This window comes from Mustela putorius, unplaced genomic scaffold (assembly GCF_011764305.1).
Source record: "Mustela putorius furo isolate JIRA1106 unplaced genomic scaffold, ASM1176430v1.1 tig00000585_pilon_pilon_pilon, whole genome shotgun sequence".
Lineage (NCBI taxonomy): Eukaryota > Metazoa > Chordata > Mammalia > Carnivora > Mustelidae > Mustela > Mustela putorius.
In genome coordinates this window covers 7,693,343-7,708,556 of record NW_025421424.1, presented here as the reverse complement: position 1 = coordinate 7,708,556, position 15,214 = coordinate 7,693,343, and the positions used below count along the sequence as shown (strand labels likewise).

The window sequence follows — 15,214 nt, the reverse complement described above, 5'->3', positions numbered from 1 at the left end:
AAATAATAGAGCTATTTTACCAAAATATAAGTCCTAAAGATACAAAGAGTGTATGATAATCTCATTATACGGTGCTGAGTATAATTACATACCATATTAATGTCTTTTGAAACTGAAAATGCGGCTCAGAACTCGAGTTTCACCTATCTTTGGTCTTGGGTTCTTTAGGCCTTAGGATTTGTCTCTAAAGCAAGTTCTCTTGTTGTTTCTTTCTTATACACCAGGTGATATGCAAAAGTAAAGTACAGTCCTTATTTCTAGCACCTAATATCATAACTGGCATATAGTAGGCACTTAATAAATATTTGATAACTACTCTGAAGTTGCTTATCATCTTCCAATCTGCTGTTAGAAAGTATACTGAGAACTAAAGCTAACTTGCAGTGAATGATATCCTGCCAAATATCTTCCTAAAATACCACTTTCTTTTCTTTTTTTAAAAGATTGTATTTATTTGACAGAGAGATAGCAAGAGAGGGAACACAAGCAGGGGCAGTGGGAGAGGGAGAAGCAGGCTTCTCGCTGAGCAGGGAGCCCGATTCCAGGTTCGATTCTGGGCTCGATCCCAGGACCCTGGGATCATGAACTGAGCCAAAGGCAGACGCTTAATGACTGAGCCACCAAGGTGCCCCCTAAAATACCACTTTCATCTTTATTTCCCCCGTGATGAAGAACCTACAATGCTTATTATTGCATTAAATCTAAATTCTTCTACCTAGCTCTATGTATGTAGATAGAATACACATAATAAAATTTGCTATTAATGACAGTACATTTACAGTGCTGTACAACCATCACCACTATTTTGAAAACATTTTCATCACCCTAAAAAGAAACTCCATATCCACTTAGCAGTAATTTCCCATTCCCCCCAGATTAGATTGGCAACCACAAATCTGCTTTCTCTATATATAGATTTCCTTGACCTGGATATTTTATCTGCCTAACTTTAAAATCCTTCAGAATCTTTCCACATTTCATCCAAATTTATTTTCCATAGTTCCCAGAATAGATTCTCTATTGCAACTAAATTAACCTACTCACCATTTCTCTATACTCATCGTGCTTATTTATACCTTTTAAGTCAATGCTACCCTGATTCCAGCAGCTCCTGGAATTCCCTCTTTTTTTTCTCTGTCTACCCATGTTCTTAAATTTCTTTCTTCTACTCATTGAAGCCTTTCCTAACCACTCCAGTGATACTTCCTTTTTTTCCAGGATCTTGGTGATTAGAATCAGTCCACACAGATTATCAGTTAATGGTTCCAAGTAAGTATTAATTTTGCCTACCCAATTTGAATATATCCTGACTATCCTAACACTGTATAAAGCATATAGAACTTGCTTAGGAATTGCTCATTTAATAATTATCTAATAAACATGGTAATATGTAACATTTATTGAGAGCTTATTATTCGATAATCACTGTGTTAAAAGCTTTATATGCATTGTCTCACTCAACCCTTACAAAAACCCTCTAAGAAACGAGTTCTATTATCCTCCTAATATAAGTGAGGAAAATCAATAGAGAAAGTATATAATTTAACCAAGGTTATGTATTTTGATAACTCCTGGTAGGCTAAAGCTTTGATTTAAAGCCTATCTGACTCCAAAGCCCATGCTCATTATCCGCTATGTTAAATTACCTATGTAATTTGAATAATATGTTCATATGAATAACTATGTTAAGGGCAACTACCACCTGTTACAATGTATGTAAAGGGCCTGTATATGCCCAATAAATGTTAGCTGTAGATGTCGTTATTTGGTATATAAAACAAGCAAAATACAAGGCCCCTCAGTGGCTCAGTCAGTTAAGTGTCTGCCTTCAGCTCAGGTCATGATCCTGGAGTCCCAGGAATCAAGCCCCATGTTGGGCTCCCTGCTCAGTGGGGAGGCTACTTCTCCCTCGCCCTTTGCTACTCCCTCTGCTCCTTCTCTTTCTCTCTCTCTATCTCTCTCACCCATTCTCTCTCAAATAAATAAATAAAATCTTTTTAAAAAAAAACAGCAACAAAGTACTGGAGAAATAACAGCAAATTAAAGATCTAAAGAATCAAACTGCTAACAATGGTAAAACCTATAAGATAGAAATGCTGCAAAATGTTGAGAAAATTCTACTTAAAATTGTTTTTGTCTTTGTCTTTGTTTTTAAGGATTATATGTCAGGGAGTAGAATTCTAAAATCCTGTGTTTTCCTTGCCCTTGACAAGGCAAAACTCCTAGCCTGGGAAAATAAGAAAAAAATAAATAGAGGAGCTATTATGGGAACCATACCATCTCCTGAGGTGAATTACTCTAAACTTAATGAGTCATTCTAAGAGTATAAATTCTTAGAGCTAAATGTCATTAAAACCAGGGGGAGTTGTTTTGTTGTTTTTTTTTTTTTTTTTACCTGATTTGGGACTCCGGAGTTTTACACTCTAAAAGAAAGAAATTTAAAAAAAAAAGTGAAAGAAGAATCGGTACACAAATTTAGAAACTCTAAGCAATATAAGGCATTTTTGAAAACGCATTTCATATTCTTGTAGAGACAATCATGAAATGTTGACCTTATTTTTCCTGATTTGTAAGCACACTAAATTATGAAAAGGCATCCTGAACTCCTACAGTGTTTTACTCTCTTTCTCTAAATTTATTTCTTTTTTCCCTTTTATATAAAGAAAGCTTGTGAATTTTTTAAATTTTTAATTATTTTTTTAAACTTCAAATGTAATTAACATACAGTGTTATATTAGTTTTGGGTGTCAAATGTAATGATTCAGCAATTCTATACATTAATCCGTGCTGTTCACAATAAGTGTGCTCTTAATCCCCTTCACCTATTTGACCCATGTCCCACCCACCTCCCTCTGCTAACCATCAGTTTGTCCTCTATAATTATGAGTCTGTTTTATTTGTTTCTTTTTTCTTAGCTCCTTTGTTTTGTTTCTTAAATTCAACATATAAGTGAAATCATATGGTTTGTCTTTCTCCATTTGACTTATTTCACTTAACAGAATACCCTCTAGGTCCATCCATGTTGTCACAAATGGCAAGATCTCATTCTTTTTATGGCCGAGTAACATTCCATGATGTGTATGTGTGTAATATATGTGTGTATGTGTGTATACATATATATGTCATATCTTCTTTATCTATTATCTATGGATGGGCACTTGGGCTGCTTCCATATCTTAGCTGTTATAAATAATGTTACTGTAAACATAAGGGTGCATATATCTTTCCAAATTAGTGTTTTTGTTTTCTTTGGGTAAATACCCAGTAGTGGAATTACTAGATTATATGGCAATCCTATTTTTAACTTTTTGAGGAACTTTCATATTATCTTCCATAGTGGCCGCACCAGTTTGCATTCCTACCAACAGTGCATGAGGGTTCTTTTTTCCCCACATTCTCTCCAACACTTGTTTCTTTCTCTTTTTTAACCATTGTAACTGGTGTGAGATGAAATCTCATTGTGATTTTGATTTGCATTTCCCTGATGATTAGTGATGGGCATCTTTTCATGTCTGTTGGTCATCTGTATTTTTTCTTTGGAAAAACGTCTATTCATATCTTCTGTCCATTTTTAAAACCAGATTATGTAGGAGATTTTATATAAGTTGTATAAATTCTTTATATATTTTGGATATTAACCCCTGATCAAATATATCATTTGCAAATATCCTCTGCCATAACCTTATGGTGATTTTTGTACGTCATGGCAATTGGTTCTAAAGTGATCCTTTTTTAATTTATTTCCTTCCTACAGAAAATTTCCCAGAAAATTTAACTGGAGGAAAATTGTTGAAATTGAAATTACTTCATGACACTGGAAAAGGAGTGATTGTTCTTGGCTCTAGCAGTTGTTAAGGTAAAGACCATTACATCTGAGCATATTATTAACAATAATAACTACAAATATATTAAAAGTGTAATCAAGAAATAAAGAATATTTGCCTACTAGCATTGCAGTTGTAGTCACTTTAAAATGTTTGTGTAGTTAATTACTTTTCTGATCTCTGAAATTTTAACATAGTTGGTTCATAGAATATATACAAACATAACAGATTGTTGAAGTGTAATTTTACTTCCAGAAGTGGGGAGCATTATCCTGAAAAGTTTATCTTAAATAGCATGGACTTTAGCATCTGTCTTTCAAAAAATTGTTCTCTACAACATATTATCAGAGAACATGATACAGCCTACCAAATGACTACTATGAACAGGCTACCTACTTATAAAAAATTTATTTTTGCCTTAACTGTACTTCAGGAACCAGTTCAAACATTTCCTCTTTCACTATGCCTTCCTTAGTCACTTCCAACTTAAAAGTTTCATAAGGGCAAGACTTGTGTCTTATCCATTGCCTTATCCCCATATCCTCTAGCACATTGTTTTATAAAGAGTATAAATGAGTATAAGGGGTATACATAAAAGCAGTATAAATACTGCTTAGTATTTGTTGAGTGATAGGCTTTAAAAATGTATGATTTTGAGTATGATTTTGGTCCGTGGAATCCAGATGAGTAGAAAAGAAAAGAAAAAGTGTTATGGACCTTAGTTGGCCTAAGTCTCACAGTGTCATCGGATGTCCTTGACTCAGACGTTCTATTCCATTGTAGTGATGTTCCAACTTTTGCCTCCTCAGCTGAAGATAACGATTTGGGAACACTCAGTAGCAATTCTCCTGAAAGTAAATATGGTCCAATTCTTAGGAGTGTTGAAATTCTTACAGAATAATGCAAATGTTACTCACCGGCAGCACACAGAACATTGACAGGACCTGAGAAGTATTCTAGTTAATCCACTTTATTTTACACTAACTGAACAGTACTCACCACCTTCCTCTAGCACAATAAAAGACTCAGGCGTCCGTTCAGGAAGTGGAGGAGGGACTTCATCATCTATCCTTGGAGAAGTTGCTATCCAAAATGCCAGAAATAGAACCATAATTTTTCATTAGAAACATCCAAAGGAAATTATTTTTTCTTTTTTAAGATTTATTTATTTGTTTGAGGGAGAGAGAAAGAGCAAGTGAGCATGAGTGGGAGGAAGAGAAAATCTCAAGCAGACCCCATGGTGAGCTTGGAGTCATCATATATGAGGCTCCATCTCAGGACCCTGAGATCATCACCTGAGCCAAAACCAAGAGCTGGATGCTTAAACCATGGTACCACCCAGGTGCCCACCAAAGGAAATTCTTTTTTTTTTTTTTTTTTTGACAGAGGGAGGGAGATCACAAGTAGCCAAAGAGGCAGGCGGAAAGAGAGGAGGAAGCAGGCTCCCTGCTGAGCAGAGAGCCTGATGTGGGGCTCAATCCCAGGACCCTGAGATCATGACCTGAGCTGAAGGCAGAGGATTAACCCACTGAGCCACTCAGGCACCTCACTTTTTTTTTTTTAAGATTTTTTGCCAAAGGAAATTCTTATATTCTAACCTCGAAGTAAAGTCCATCAAGCATCATTACAATACTTAAGCTGGTATATTTTTACTCAAGGAAAAAGCAAAGTAAATTCTCCCATTTTAATTTGCAAACCCAGGAGGCTTTGCTGCTTCTTCAAAAGTTATTCCCTATTTCCTTTAAAGGCCCCAAAGTGTTTTGGTCGAGTCACTCAGTACCAGTTAACAGAATATAAAACATTATATTAATTCAGGAAGTTTTGAGTTATTTTCTATATAACCCTTTGTTTCATGTACAATATTCAATAAAGCATGATAAAGCACTTTTAAATATGCCAAGGATTCAGTTACAGAGTAGGTTGAAGTTTAAAGATTTTAGTATCACTTCTTCATTCTACAGTGAAGAATATGGATTTTTTTCCTTTTTACTAAACAATGGTATAACAAGGTTTTCTATTTTTCTACAGAAAAATTCAGAATTTTTATAGAAAAATTCAAATGCTGTTATAAGAAACTGCCACCAGGTGGCACACATGTCAATGATGTTACAATCCCTAAGGTTGGATTTGCTTTTGAAGATAATACTCAGAGAAGTTTAAGGTATTGTGGGTAACTTAAAAAAAAAAAAAAAAAAAACCTTTAAATTATAAGACAGGACCAAAATATATAAAATAAAGAAGCAATTAGATCCAGGTAAAACATTTTAGTCACAAACTACACATCCATACATCTATCTACTAAGAAACGCTGTACAATAAAACACGTTATAGAAAAAAATTTTTTTCTACGTCCTATTTAGGTAAAATGTCATTCATAAACTTCTGATAATATATCTGGAGAGTTAAGCTTGCTCTTTTCTTCACCTTCTTCCCTATCAAGCTATTATAACTATCTCTAGGAGGATGCTTACTTTTTAACTTTTAAACCACTCAATAAAACAAAAACAATAAGCATAATATGCAAACATCCAGGACAATAAAGGTGAAAAAAAATGAAAGTAAAGGGGAGTATAAGATGATAGTACCACACAGCATATAAATGCATGTTCTCATCTACTACGTTATTATGCAAGGATGGGAAGAAATCAGGTCCCCCTTTACCAGCTCCTGCAGAAGAGAACTGAAGGCTTAATGATCTGTTCAGTTCAGTGCAGCCACATGGTTGAGCAAAAATGTCCTGAGGGACCATGCAGTGCTGTGGATCAAATCCTTTCTGCTGCTTCTTTGCTTTTGTTCCTTTGCTTCTGCCTAGCAAGGGGGAATTGTTGACCTCTGATAAACATCCCGAGGAATGGGGATTGCCTTCTTTAGGGACACTCTTGCTGGCATAGAGCCTGTCTCCGTTGCTGCCTGTTTCATCAATGATTACATGTTGCTATTTTTTAACTCATCCCATCATGAAAACCCTTGGGGATTTATTTCTTTGAGGAGGAGAAGGAAGGAGGAGAAAGAAGCTGAGAAAGACAAGGGGGAGCATGAAAAGAAACCAAATCTTCTATAGAGAAGAGTGAAATCTAGAATGCCATATAAACTTCGAAAAAAACTTACCTACTACTGCTGTCTCTGGGTTTGGAGAGGGGTATTGGGTCGGAGGACTCAGTGCTAAAGAATCACGTGAATTGTAAGAAGAAAAGAGGGTTGTAGAAGATGCTGGCAATGAGGAACAAGGCAAAATGTTTCCATCTGGCTTCTCAGATAAATCAAGAGACATCTTAGAACCAGCGCTACTAGGAGACAATGATAAGAAATAAGGATCTTCTACAGACATGTAAGAATATACATGAAGAGGCTGAGAGTCCTGCCCCTTTGCAACAGAGGCGCTGCACATTTGGGGCTGAGAGTCTGACAGCAGTGAATAATTCTGTTCTGCCAAAGAAGCATGCCTCGCTTTTTGAGCCTGTGCGAGATAAGAACTGTGGGGTAGAGATTCCAAGCAAGAAACATTTTCCTTGATGTCCAACTCCTCGGTGTCTCTCTGTTGTGTCAGCTCAAAGGGCGTTGATTTGGTCCGTATTATTGGCGCCTTTGCATTAAAATACCTTCCTGCCACATCGGCAGCTTTAGAATTTGGACGCGCTCCAAACAAAATGGCACTCCAGTCTAAACTCTGATGCTTCTGAAGAGGCTTCCCAGCTATTGGAAATGCCTTGGTCTCCCAATGTGTGGTTATGTCGGCATTTTTGTTACAACTACAGTTTAGTTCCAAAAGGTCAAAAGCACGTTTCTGTTCACCACCGTGCAAGGCTAACCTTTCCTTTTCACTTCTGTCAGAAGTCCTGAAGTCAAAAGAAGAAACTTCTGCACTTTTCACCCTTAGCCTTGGTTTGCTCTCTTGTTTCATCATCTCTGCTTCTTTTAAGCTGCTGAAACAAAAACAAAGGAAGGATAACACCACACCCCAGAGAGGTCTCCTGTTAGCATCACATCAGTGAGACAACACTGGGGTGTATAAAATTGTGCTCACCTTTTTGGTAAATTGGGAGAATAAGACTCTGTTTCTAGAATGGGATTTTGCTTAAGAACGGAATCCTGTGCTTGAATCTTCAAGAGAAATAAGGAAGACATTGGTTTTTAGTGAAAGAAATGGCAATATTTTAACATTTCATAAAGTTGAGAAGTTACTTTTCAGAAAACATAAGATTTAAAATCATTCACAAAGGAGACGAGTTTCCAAAATATTGAGTCCAACACGAACCTTTTCGCGTACCAAGATCAAAGGATTAATAGTGTTATAGAACCTAGAAAGTGTTCACTTATAGTATCAAATGTGGCACCTTTTTTTTTTTAAAGATTTTATTTATTTTATTTGACAGAGAGAGAGATCACAAGTAGGCAGAGAGGCAGGCAGAGACAGAGGGGGAAGCAGGCTCCCTGCTGAGCAGAGAGCCCGATGCGGGGCTCGATCCCAGGACACCGAGATCATGACCCGAGCCGAAGGCAGCGGCTTAATCCACTGAGCCACCCAGGCGCCCCAAATGTGGCACTTTTAACATGTCTTTGGGGGTAACTTTTAAGAACAATCTACCTTCAGAAATGACATCATCTCAACTCTTAAATTATTATTGGCTCTTAAATTATTATTGGCTTGCAGATCCATTTCTCCAGTCTCTGTCTCCATTACCACATGGTATTCTCCCTTTGTGTCTCTGAGTCTCTGTTGTTTTTTTTTTTTAAAATAAGGACCAAGCCATTGTGATAGGGCCCACCTGAATCTAGTATGAGCTCATCTTGACCAATAACATCTGTAAAGTCTCATTTCCATATAAGGTCACATTCACAGATACCAGGGATTAGATTTCAACATGTCTTTTTGAGAGTCATAATCAAACCCATAACAGGGGGAATCCTACAATGGTTGATGACATTTAAAAAATGCATATAAACATTTCTAAATTCAGGATATAGTTTACAAATTGGTGGTATCTAAGATTCTACATAACATATTTCATAATGCAATAATTGCTATGAATAAAAAGAATGGTTGACAAGTGTGTGGGAGTATGATTTTAGGTTGAGTGGTCAGAGAAGATTTCCTTATGCAGGTGACATTTAAGTAGAGCACAATTACTTAGAAAGAGCCAGTTATGCAAAATCTGGAGTAAGAGTATTTCAATCAGAGGTAATAGTAATTGTAAAAGGCTGGAATTGAAAACAAGCTTGGTATGCTTAAGGAATGGCAAGAAAACCAGTATAGCTAGTAGGTTGTAAGGAAGAAAGAGGTAGAACAAGATAAGTATAAGGACCTAATAAGCACTTAGTAATTTAAGAGTTGAGATGATGTCATTTCTGAAGGTAGATTGTTCTTAAAAGTTACCCCCAAAGACATGTTAAAAGTGCCACATTTGATACTATAAGTGAACACTTTCTAGGTTCTATAACACTATTAATCTTTTGATCTTGGTACACAAAAAGGTTCGTGTTGGACTCAATATTTTGGAAACTCATCTCCTTTGTGAATGATTTTAAATCTTATGTTTTCTGAAAAGTAATTTCTCAACCTGATTGCTGGCAAACACCAAAAACTAAGAAGAAGCTAGAAAGACTCGCTAGAGCTATGAGAGAAAACATGGCCTTGCTGACATGTTGATTTTGGACTTCCTACTTCCAGAACTATGAGAAAATAAAATATTTTAAAAGAAGTATCAGTTGTATGCAGTGTGTTGCATTTAAAATTTAAGATTTTTTTCTTATTTTCTTATTTACTTCTTAAGAATGTGGAAGTGCAAAGCAGGGGGACTGGGAGAAAGAGGAGCAAGCTCCTCACTGAACAGGGAATCTGATGAGGGACTCTATCCCAGGACCCTTGGATCATGACCTGAGCCAAAGCAGATGCTTAATTGACTGGGCCATTCAGAGGCCCTAAAAATATATTTGTTTTAAGTCCTCCTGAGTTTGTGATATTTGTTACAGCAAGTCTGGTAAACTGATAAGAGACATGAATACCCCACTTTCAATAATGGATAGATCAGATAGAAGATCAGTAAGGAAATAGATGACAGACATGAACAACACCATAAACCAATTAAATCTAACAGCACATACAGGACACTCCACATTATATCATACACATTCTTCTCAAACTTGTGTGGAATAATGTCCAGGATAGAACACATGGTAGGCCACAAAACAAGCCTTAATAAATTTTAAAAGATTAGAGTTATGCAAACTATCTTTTCCAATTATAACAAATTGAGACTAAAAATTAATAACAAAAGGAAAACTAGAAAATTCACAAAAGTGTGCAAGTTAAACGACTAATGGGTCAGAGAAGAAATCACAACAGAAATTAGAAAATATTTAAAAGTGAACAAAATCACAGCATACCAAAATGTATGAGATATAGTGAAAGTGATATTCAGAGGGAATTTATAGCTATAGATGCCTACTCTTAAAAAGAAAGATTTTGGGTGATACACTATATGTTAATTAATTGAGTTAATTAATTAATTAATTGAATTTAAATTTTTTTAAAAAGAAGAAAGATCTCAAATCAATAACTTAGCTTTAAACTAGGAAAAAATGAAAAAACTAAACCAAAGGCTAGCAGAAGGAAGGAAATATTAAAGATTCGAGCAGACATAAATGAAGTAGAGACTAAGAAAACAATGGAGAAAATCAATAAAACCAAAAGTTGATCCCTGGAAGAGATCAATAAAAGTGACAAACCTTAATTGGATTGACTAAGGAATAAAGAGAAGACTCAAATTACCAAAATCTCAAATTACAGAAATAAAAATGGGTACATTACTACCAATTTTACAGAAATAAAAAGTATTATAAGACTTTTTATGTGATCAACTGCACACCAACAAATTGTACAACCTAGATGAAATGGACAAATTCCTAGAAACACATGACCAATAAAAACTGACTCAGGAAGAAATAGAAAATCTGAATAGACCTACAACTAGTAAGTAGACTGAATCAGTAATCAAAAGACCTTCTGACAAAGAAAAGCCAGGACTAGATGGTTTCACTAGTGAATTCCACCAATCCTTTAATGAAGAAATAATGCCAGTCTTCCACAAACTCTCCCAAAAAATTAAGTAGGAGAGGATATCCACTAAGTCATACTGTGACACCAGCATTGCCCTGATACCAAGGCCACACAAAGATACTACAAGAAAAAGAAGACTATAGATCCATATCACTTATGATTATTGATGCAAAGTCCTCAACAAAATACTCATATTCAGTATCATATTGAATCAGTAAAAGAAGAAGGAAGAAGGAAGGAAATATTAAAGATTCAGTATCATACTGAATTCAGCATCATATTAAAAGGATTATATACCATGATTTATTCTGGGAATAAATCCCCCAGAATGCAAGGATTGTTCAACATACAAAAATCAATCAATATAATGCACCACATTGATAAAATAAAGGGGAAGACTCCCTTTGGAAGAAAATCATTTGACAAAATTTATGATAAAAACAACAATTCAGAATATATGGAGAACTCCTAAGACTCAACAACAACAACAACAAAACCCAATGCAAAAACGGGCTAAGGACTTATATAAACACTTTCCAGAGATTATAAACAACAGCCAATGAGCACATGAAAAATACTCAACATCACTAATCAGGAAAACACAAACCAGAACCACAGTGAGATATTATACCCATTAGATGGTTACCATAAACCAACAAACAAACATAGAAAATAAAAAGTGTTGCTGAGGATATGGAGAAATTGGAACCTTGTACATTGCTAGTAGGGATGTAAAATGGGGCAGCTGCTGTAAAAAACAGTATGGCAGTGCCTCAAAAAATTAAACATAGAATTATCATGTGAGGAGCACCTGGCTGGCTTGATCAGAATAGCATGTGACTCTTGATCTCAGGGTCATGAGTTCAAGCCCCAGGTGGAGTGTAGAGGTTACTTTAATAAATACTTAAAAAAAAAAAAAAAGAAAAAAGAATCATCACATGACCCAGCATTTCCACTTCCATATATACCCCCAAAGAACTGAAAACAGGAACACAAAAAGATATTTACACACTCATGTTCTTAGCAGTATTATTCATAATAGCCAAAAGGTAGAAGTAAACCACCTATTAACCAATGGGTGAATAGAGGAACAAAATGTGGCATATGATGGAATATTATTTAGCCTTAAAAAGGAAGGAAATTCTGATACATTATGACATTGATGAACCTTGAGGACATTATGCTAAGTGAAATAAGACAGACACAAAAGGACAAATATCATGTGATCCCACTGATACGAGATACCTAGCGTACTCAAATTCATAGATACAGATGGTAGCACAGTGGTTGCCAAAGATGGGGGAAGGGGAGAAAGGAATGGGAAACTCTAAAAGGTATAAAGTCTCAGTTTTTCCAGGTAAAAATAATTATGTAAATGGATGGTGGTGATAATTGCACACTATTAATGTTCATAGTATCATTGAACTATACATATAGAATTAGTTAAGGTGGTTAAATTTACATGTATCTTACCACAGTTTTTTAAAAACATTTTATTTTAGAAAGAGAGAGTGCACGTTCACATGTGCAAAGGGGATAGGAGCAGAGGGGGAGGGAGAGGAAAAGAGAATGAATCCCAAGCAGACTCTGTGCTGAGCATAAGCCCTATGGGACTTGATCCCACAACCCCAAGATCATGACCTGAGCTAAAACCGAGAGTCAATGCTTTTACTACAACGTAGAAATTTTGAAAAAAAAAAAAAAAAAAGTAGGCAAAGGACTTGGATATATATTTGTCTGAAAAAGATATGCAAATGACCAGTAAGCACACAAAAATATGATGCTCAACATCAACTATTCATTAGGGAAATGCAAATCAAAACCATGAAATACAACTTCACACCCATTAGGATGGCTATTATCTTAAAAACAAAGCAAAAAGCAAAAACCAGGAAATGCCAAGTGGTGGCATGGATGTGGAAAAATTGAAACTCTTATGAATTGCTAGTGGGGATGTAAAATTTTGTAGCCACTGTAAAAAACAGTATGGCAGTACCTTTAAAAACTAAACCTAGAATTACTGTATGATCCAGAAATTTCTGGATTCTTCTGGGTATATATCCCAAAGAATCTGAAGTAGGGATTTCAACAAATATTGGTACACTATTTTAAAAAAAGATTTTATTTATTTATTTGATAGAGAGAGCTCGCAAGCAGGGAGAGAAGCAGACTCCCCACTGAGCAGGGAGCCCAATGCAGGACTCCATCCCAGGACCTTGGGATCATGACCTGAGCTAAAGGCGGACACTTTAACCGACTGAGTCACCCAGGTGCCCCTGCACACTAATTTATATAGCAGCATTATTCACAGTAACCAAAAGGTGGAAACAATTCAAGTGTCAATTGGTGGATGAATGAATAAGCAAAATGTGGGATATACACACAATGAATATAATACAACCACAAAAAGGAATGAAATTCCTAAATGCATACTAAAAAATGCATACTAAAAAAATAGATGAATCTTAAAAACATGCCACATGAAATAAGCCAGATGCAAAAGATAAATACATGATTCCACTTTTATGATGTACCTATAATAAGCCATTTTATAGAGACAAAAAGTAGAATAGAAATTGCTAGGGGCTGTTGTAGGAAGCATGGAGAGTTTCGGTTTAGGATGATGAAAAATTTCTAGAAATAAATAGTAGCAATGCACATAGGAAGGTACTCACTGCCACTGCATCGTACACTTAAACATGGGTAAGGTGGTAATTTTTTCCACTGAGATACAATGATATATTTGACTGTAACAGAAAATATGAATGGGGGAAGTGTTTTCTCCTCCTATTTTCTGGTATAGATTGTGTAAAATTCATGGTAATTCTTCTCTAAACATTTGGCTAGAATACTCAAATTATGTGGGCCTGGAGACTTCTTTTTTGGGAGTTTTAAAATTACAAGTTCCATTTCCTTGACTGTTATGGGGCTATTCAAATGATCTCTTTCATGTTGAGTAAGCTGTGACAGTTTGTGTTTTATGAGGAAGCAATCCATTTTGTCTAAGTTGTCAAGTGTAGATGTGTCCAGTTCATACTATATTCCTTTATTATCCTTTTGATACCTACAGAGACTCTAGGGCTCTCCCATTTCACTCCTGATATTGGTCATTTCTATCTTTTCTCCTCAGCAGTCTTCATAGAAGTTTTGTCAACTTTATTGATTATTTTGGCTCTTTTTTTTTTTCCACTGTTTTTCTGTTTTCAGTTTCATTGATTTCTGCTCATTATTTCTTTCCTTCTCTTCTCCTTGAGTTTATTTTGCTCTTTCCCTCTCTTAAGGTGGGAGCCCAGATTGTTAATTTTGAGACTTTTACTGTTTTCAAATGTTTACATTTAGAGAGCTATAAACCTTCCTCTCAAAACTGCTGTAGCTTTGTCCCACAAATGTCGCTGTGTTGAATTTTCACTTGTATACAGTTCGATGTGTGGTTTTTCCAAAAATTTCCTAAATACCCATCACCCATTTAGCCCATCTCCATCAACCCTCAAGTTGTTATCTATGGTTAAGAGTCCTTCATGGCTTATTTCCCTCTCTTTTTGCCCTTCTCCCACATTCATCTGTTTTGTGTCTTAAATTCTACATATGAATGAAATCACATGGTATTTGTTTTTCTCGGATTGACTTGTTTTGCTTAGCATAATACACTCAAGCTCAGTCCACACTGTTGCAAATGGCAAGATTTCATTCTTTTTGATGGTTGACTAAAAAAAAATATATATATATATGTACACACACACACACACACCCCAAATATACACACACACACACACACACACACACACACACACAGGATATTCGTTTTTTTTAATTTATTTATTTTCAGCATAACAGCATTCATTATTTTTTCACCACACCCAGTGCTCCATGCAATCTGTGCCCTCTATAATACCTACCACCTGGTACCCCAACCTCCCACCACCCTGGGCATTCTTTTTGATGGTTAGTAATCAAAAAGAATGCCCAGTGTGTGTGTGTGTATTTTAGTATATATATATATATCATATATATACTATAATATATATTATAGTATATATCATAATAATATATAATATATACTATATATAAAATATGTAAAATACATAATACTGAATATATATATATACATATATATACACACACACATATATATCAATGTGTTATATTTTCACTTGTATTCAGTTCAATGTGTGGTTTTTCAAAAAATTCCCATGAAACTTCCTCTTTCATTCAATGGATTATTTAGAAGAATATAGTTTAGTTTCCAAGTGTTTGGATCTTTTCCTGTTATGTTTCTGTTATTGACTTCTAGTTTGACTTCACTGTGGTCAGTGCATACATTCTGTATGATTTC

The 15,214-nt window shown here is 35.4% G+C and overlaps 1 protein-coding gene across 4 annotated transcripts in view; it reads right to left on the bottom strand.

Annotated features, from left to right (window-relative positions):
* The window catches only part of PTPN22 (protein tyrosine phosphatase non-receptor type 22), a 57,889-nt gene that overhangs the window by 12,925 nt on the left and 29,750 nt on the right, over positions 1 to 15,214 (bottom strand). For 2 of the 4 annotated variants that reach the window (XM_013044412.2, XM_004769835.3), the window contains 5 exons: positions 7,849 to 7,925; positions 6,933 to 7,747; positions 4,824 to 4,907; positions 4,542 to 4,672; positions 2,396 to 2,423 (listed from right to left, as the gene is read on the bottom strand). In XM_013044412.2, coding sequence (XP_012899866.1) covers positions 2,396 to 2,423; positions 4,542 to 4,672; positions 4,824 to 4,907; positions 6,933 to 7,747; positions 7,849 to 7,925 — 1,135 coding nt within the window. The remainder of the gene's footprint in view (positions 1 to 2,395; positions 2,424 to 4,541; positions 4,673 to 4,823; positions 4,908 to 6,932; positions 7,748 to 7,848; positions 7,926 to 15,214) is intronic. The other 2 variants (XM_013044411.2, XM_013044410.2) reach the window with 2 other exon arrangements.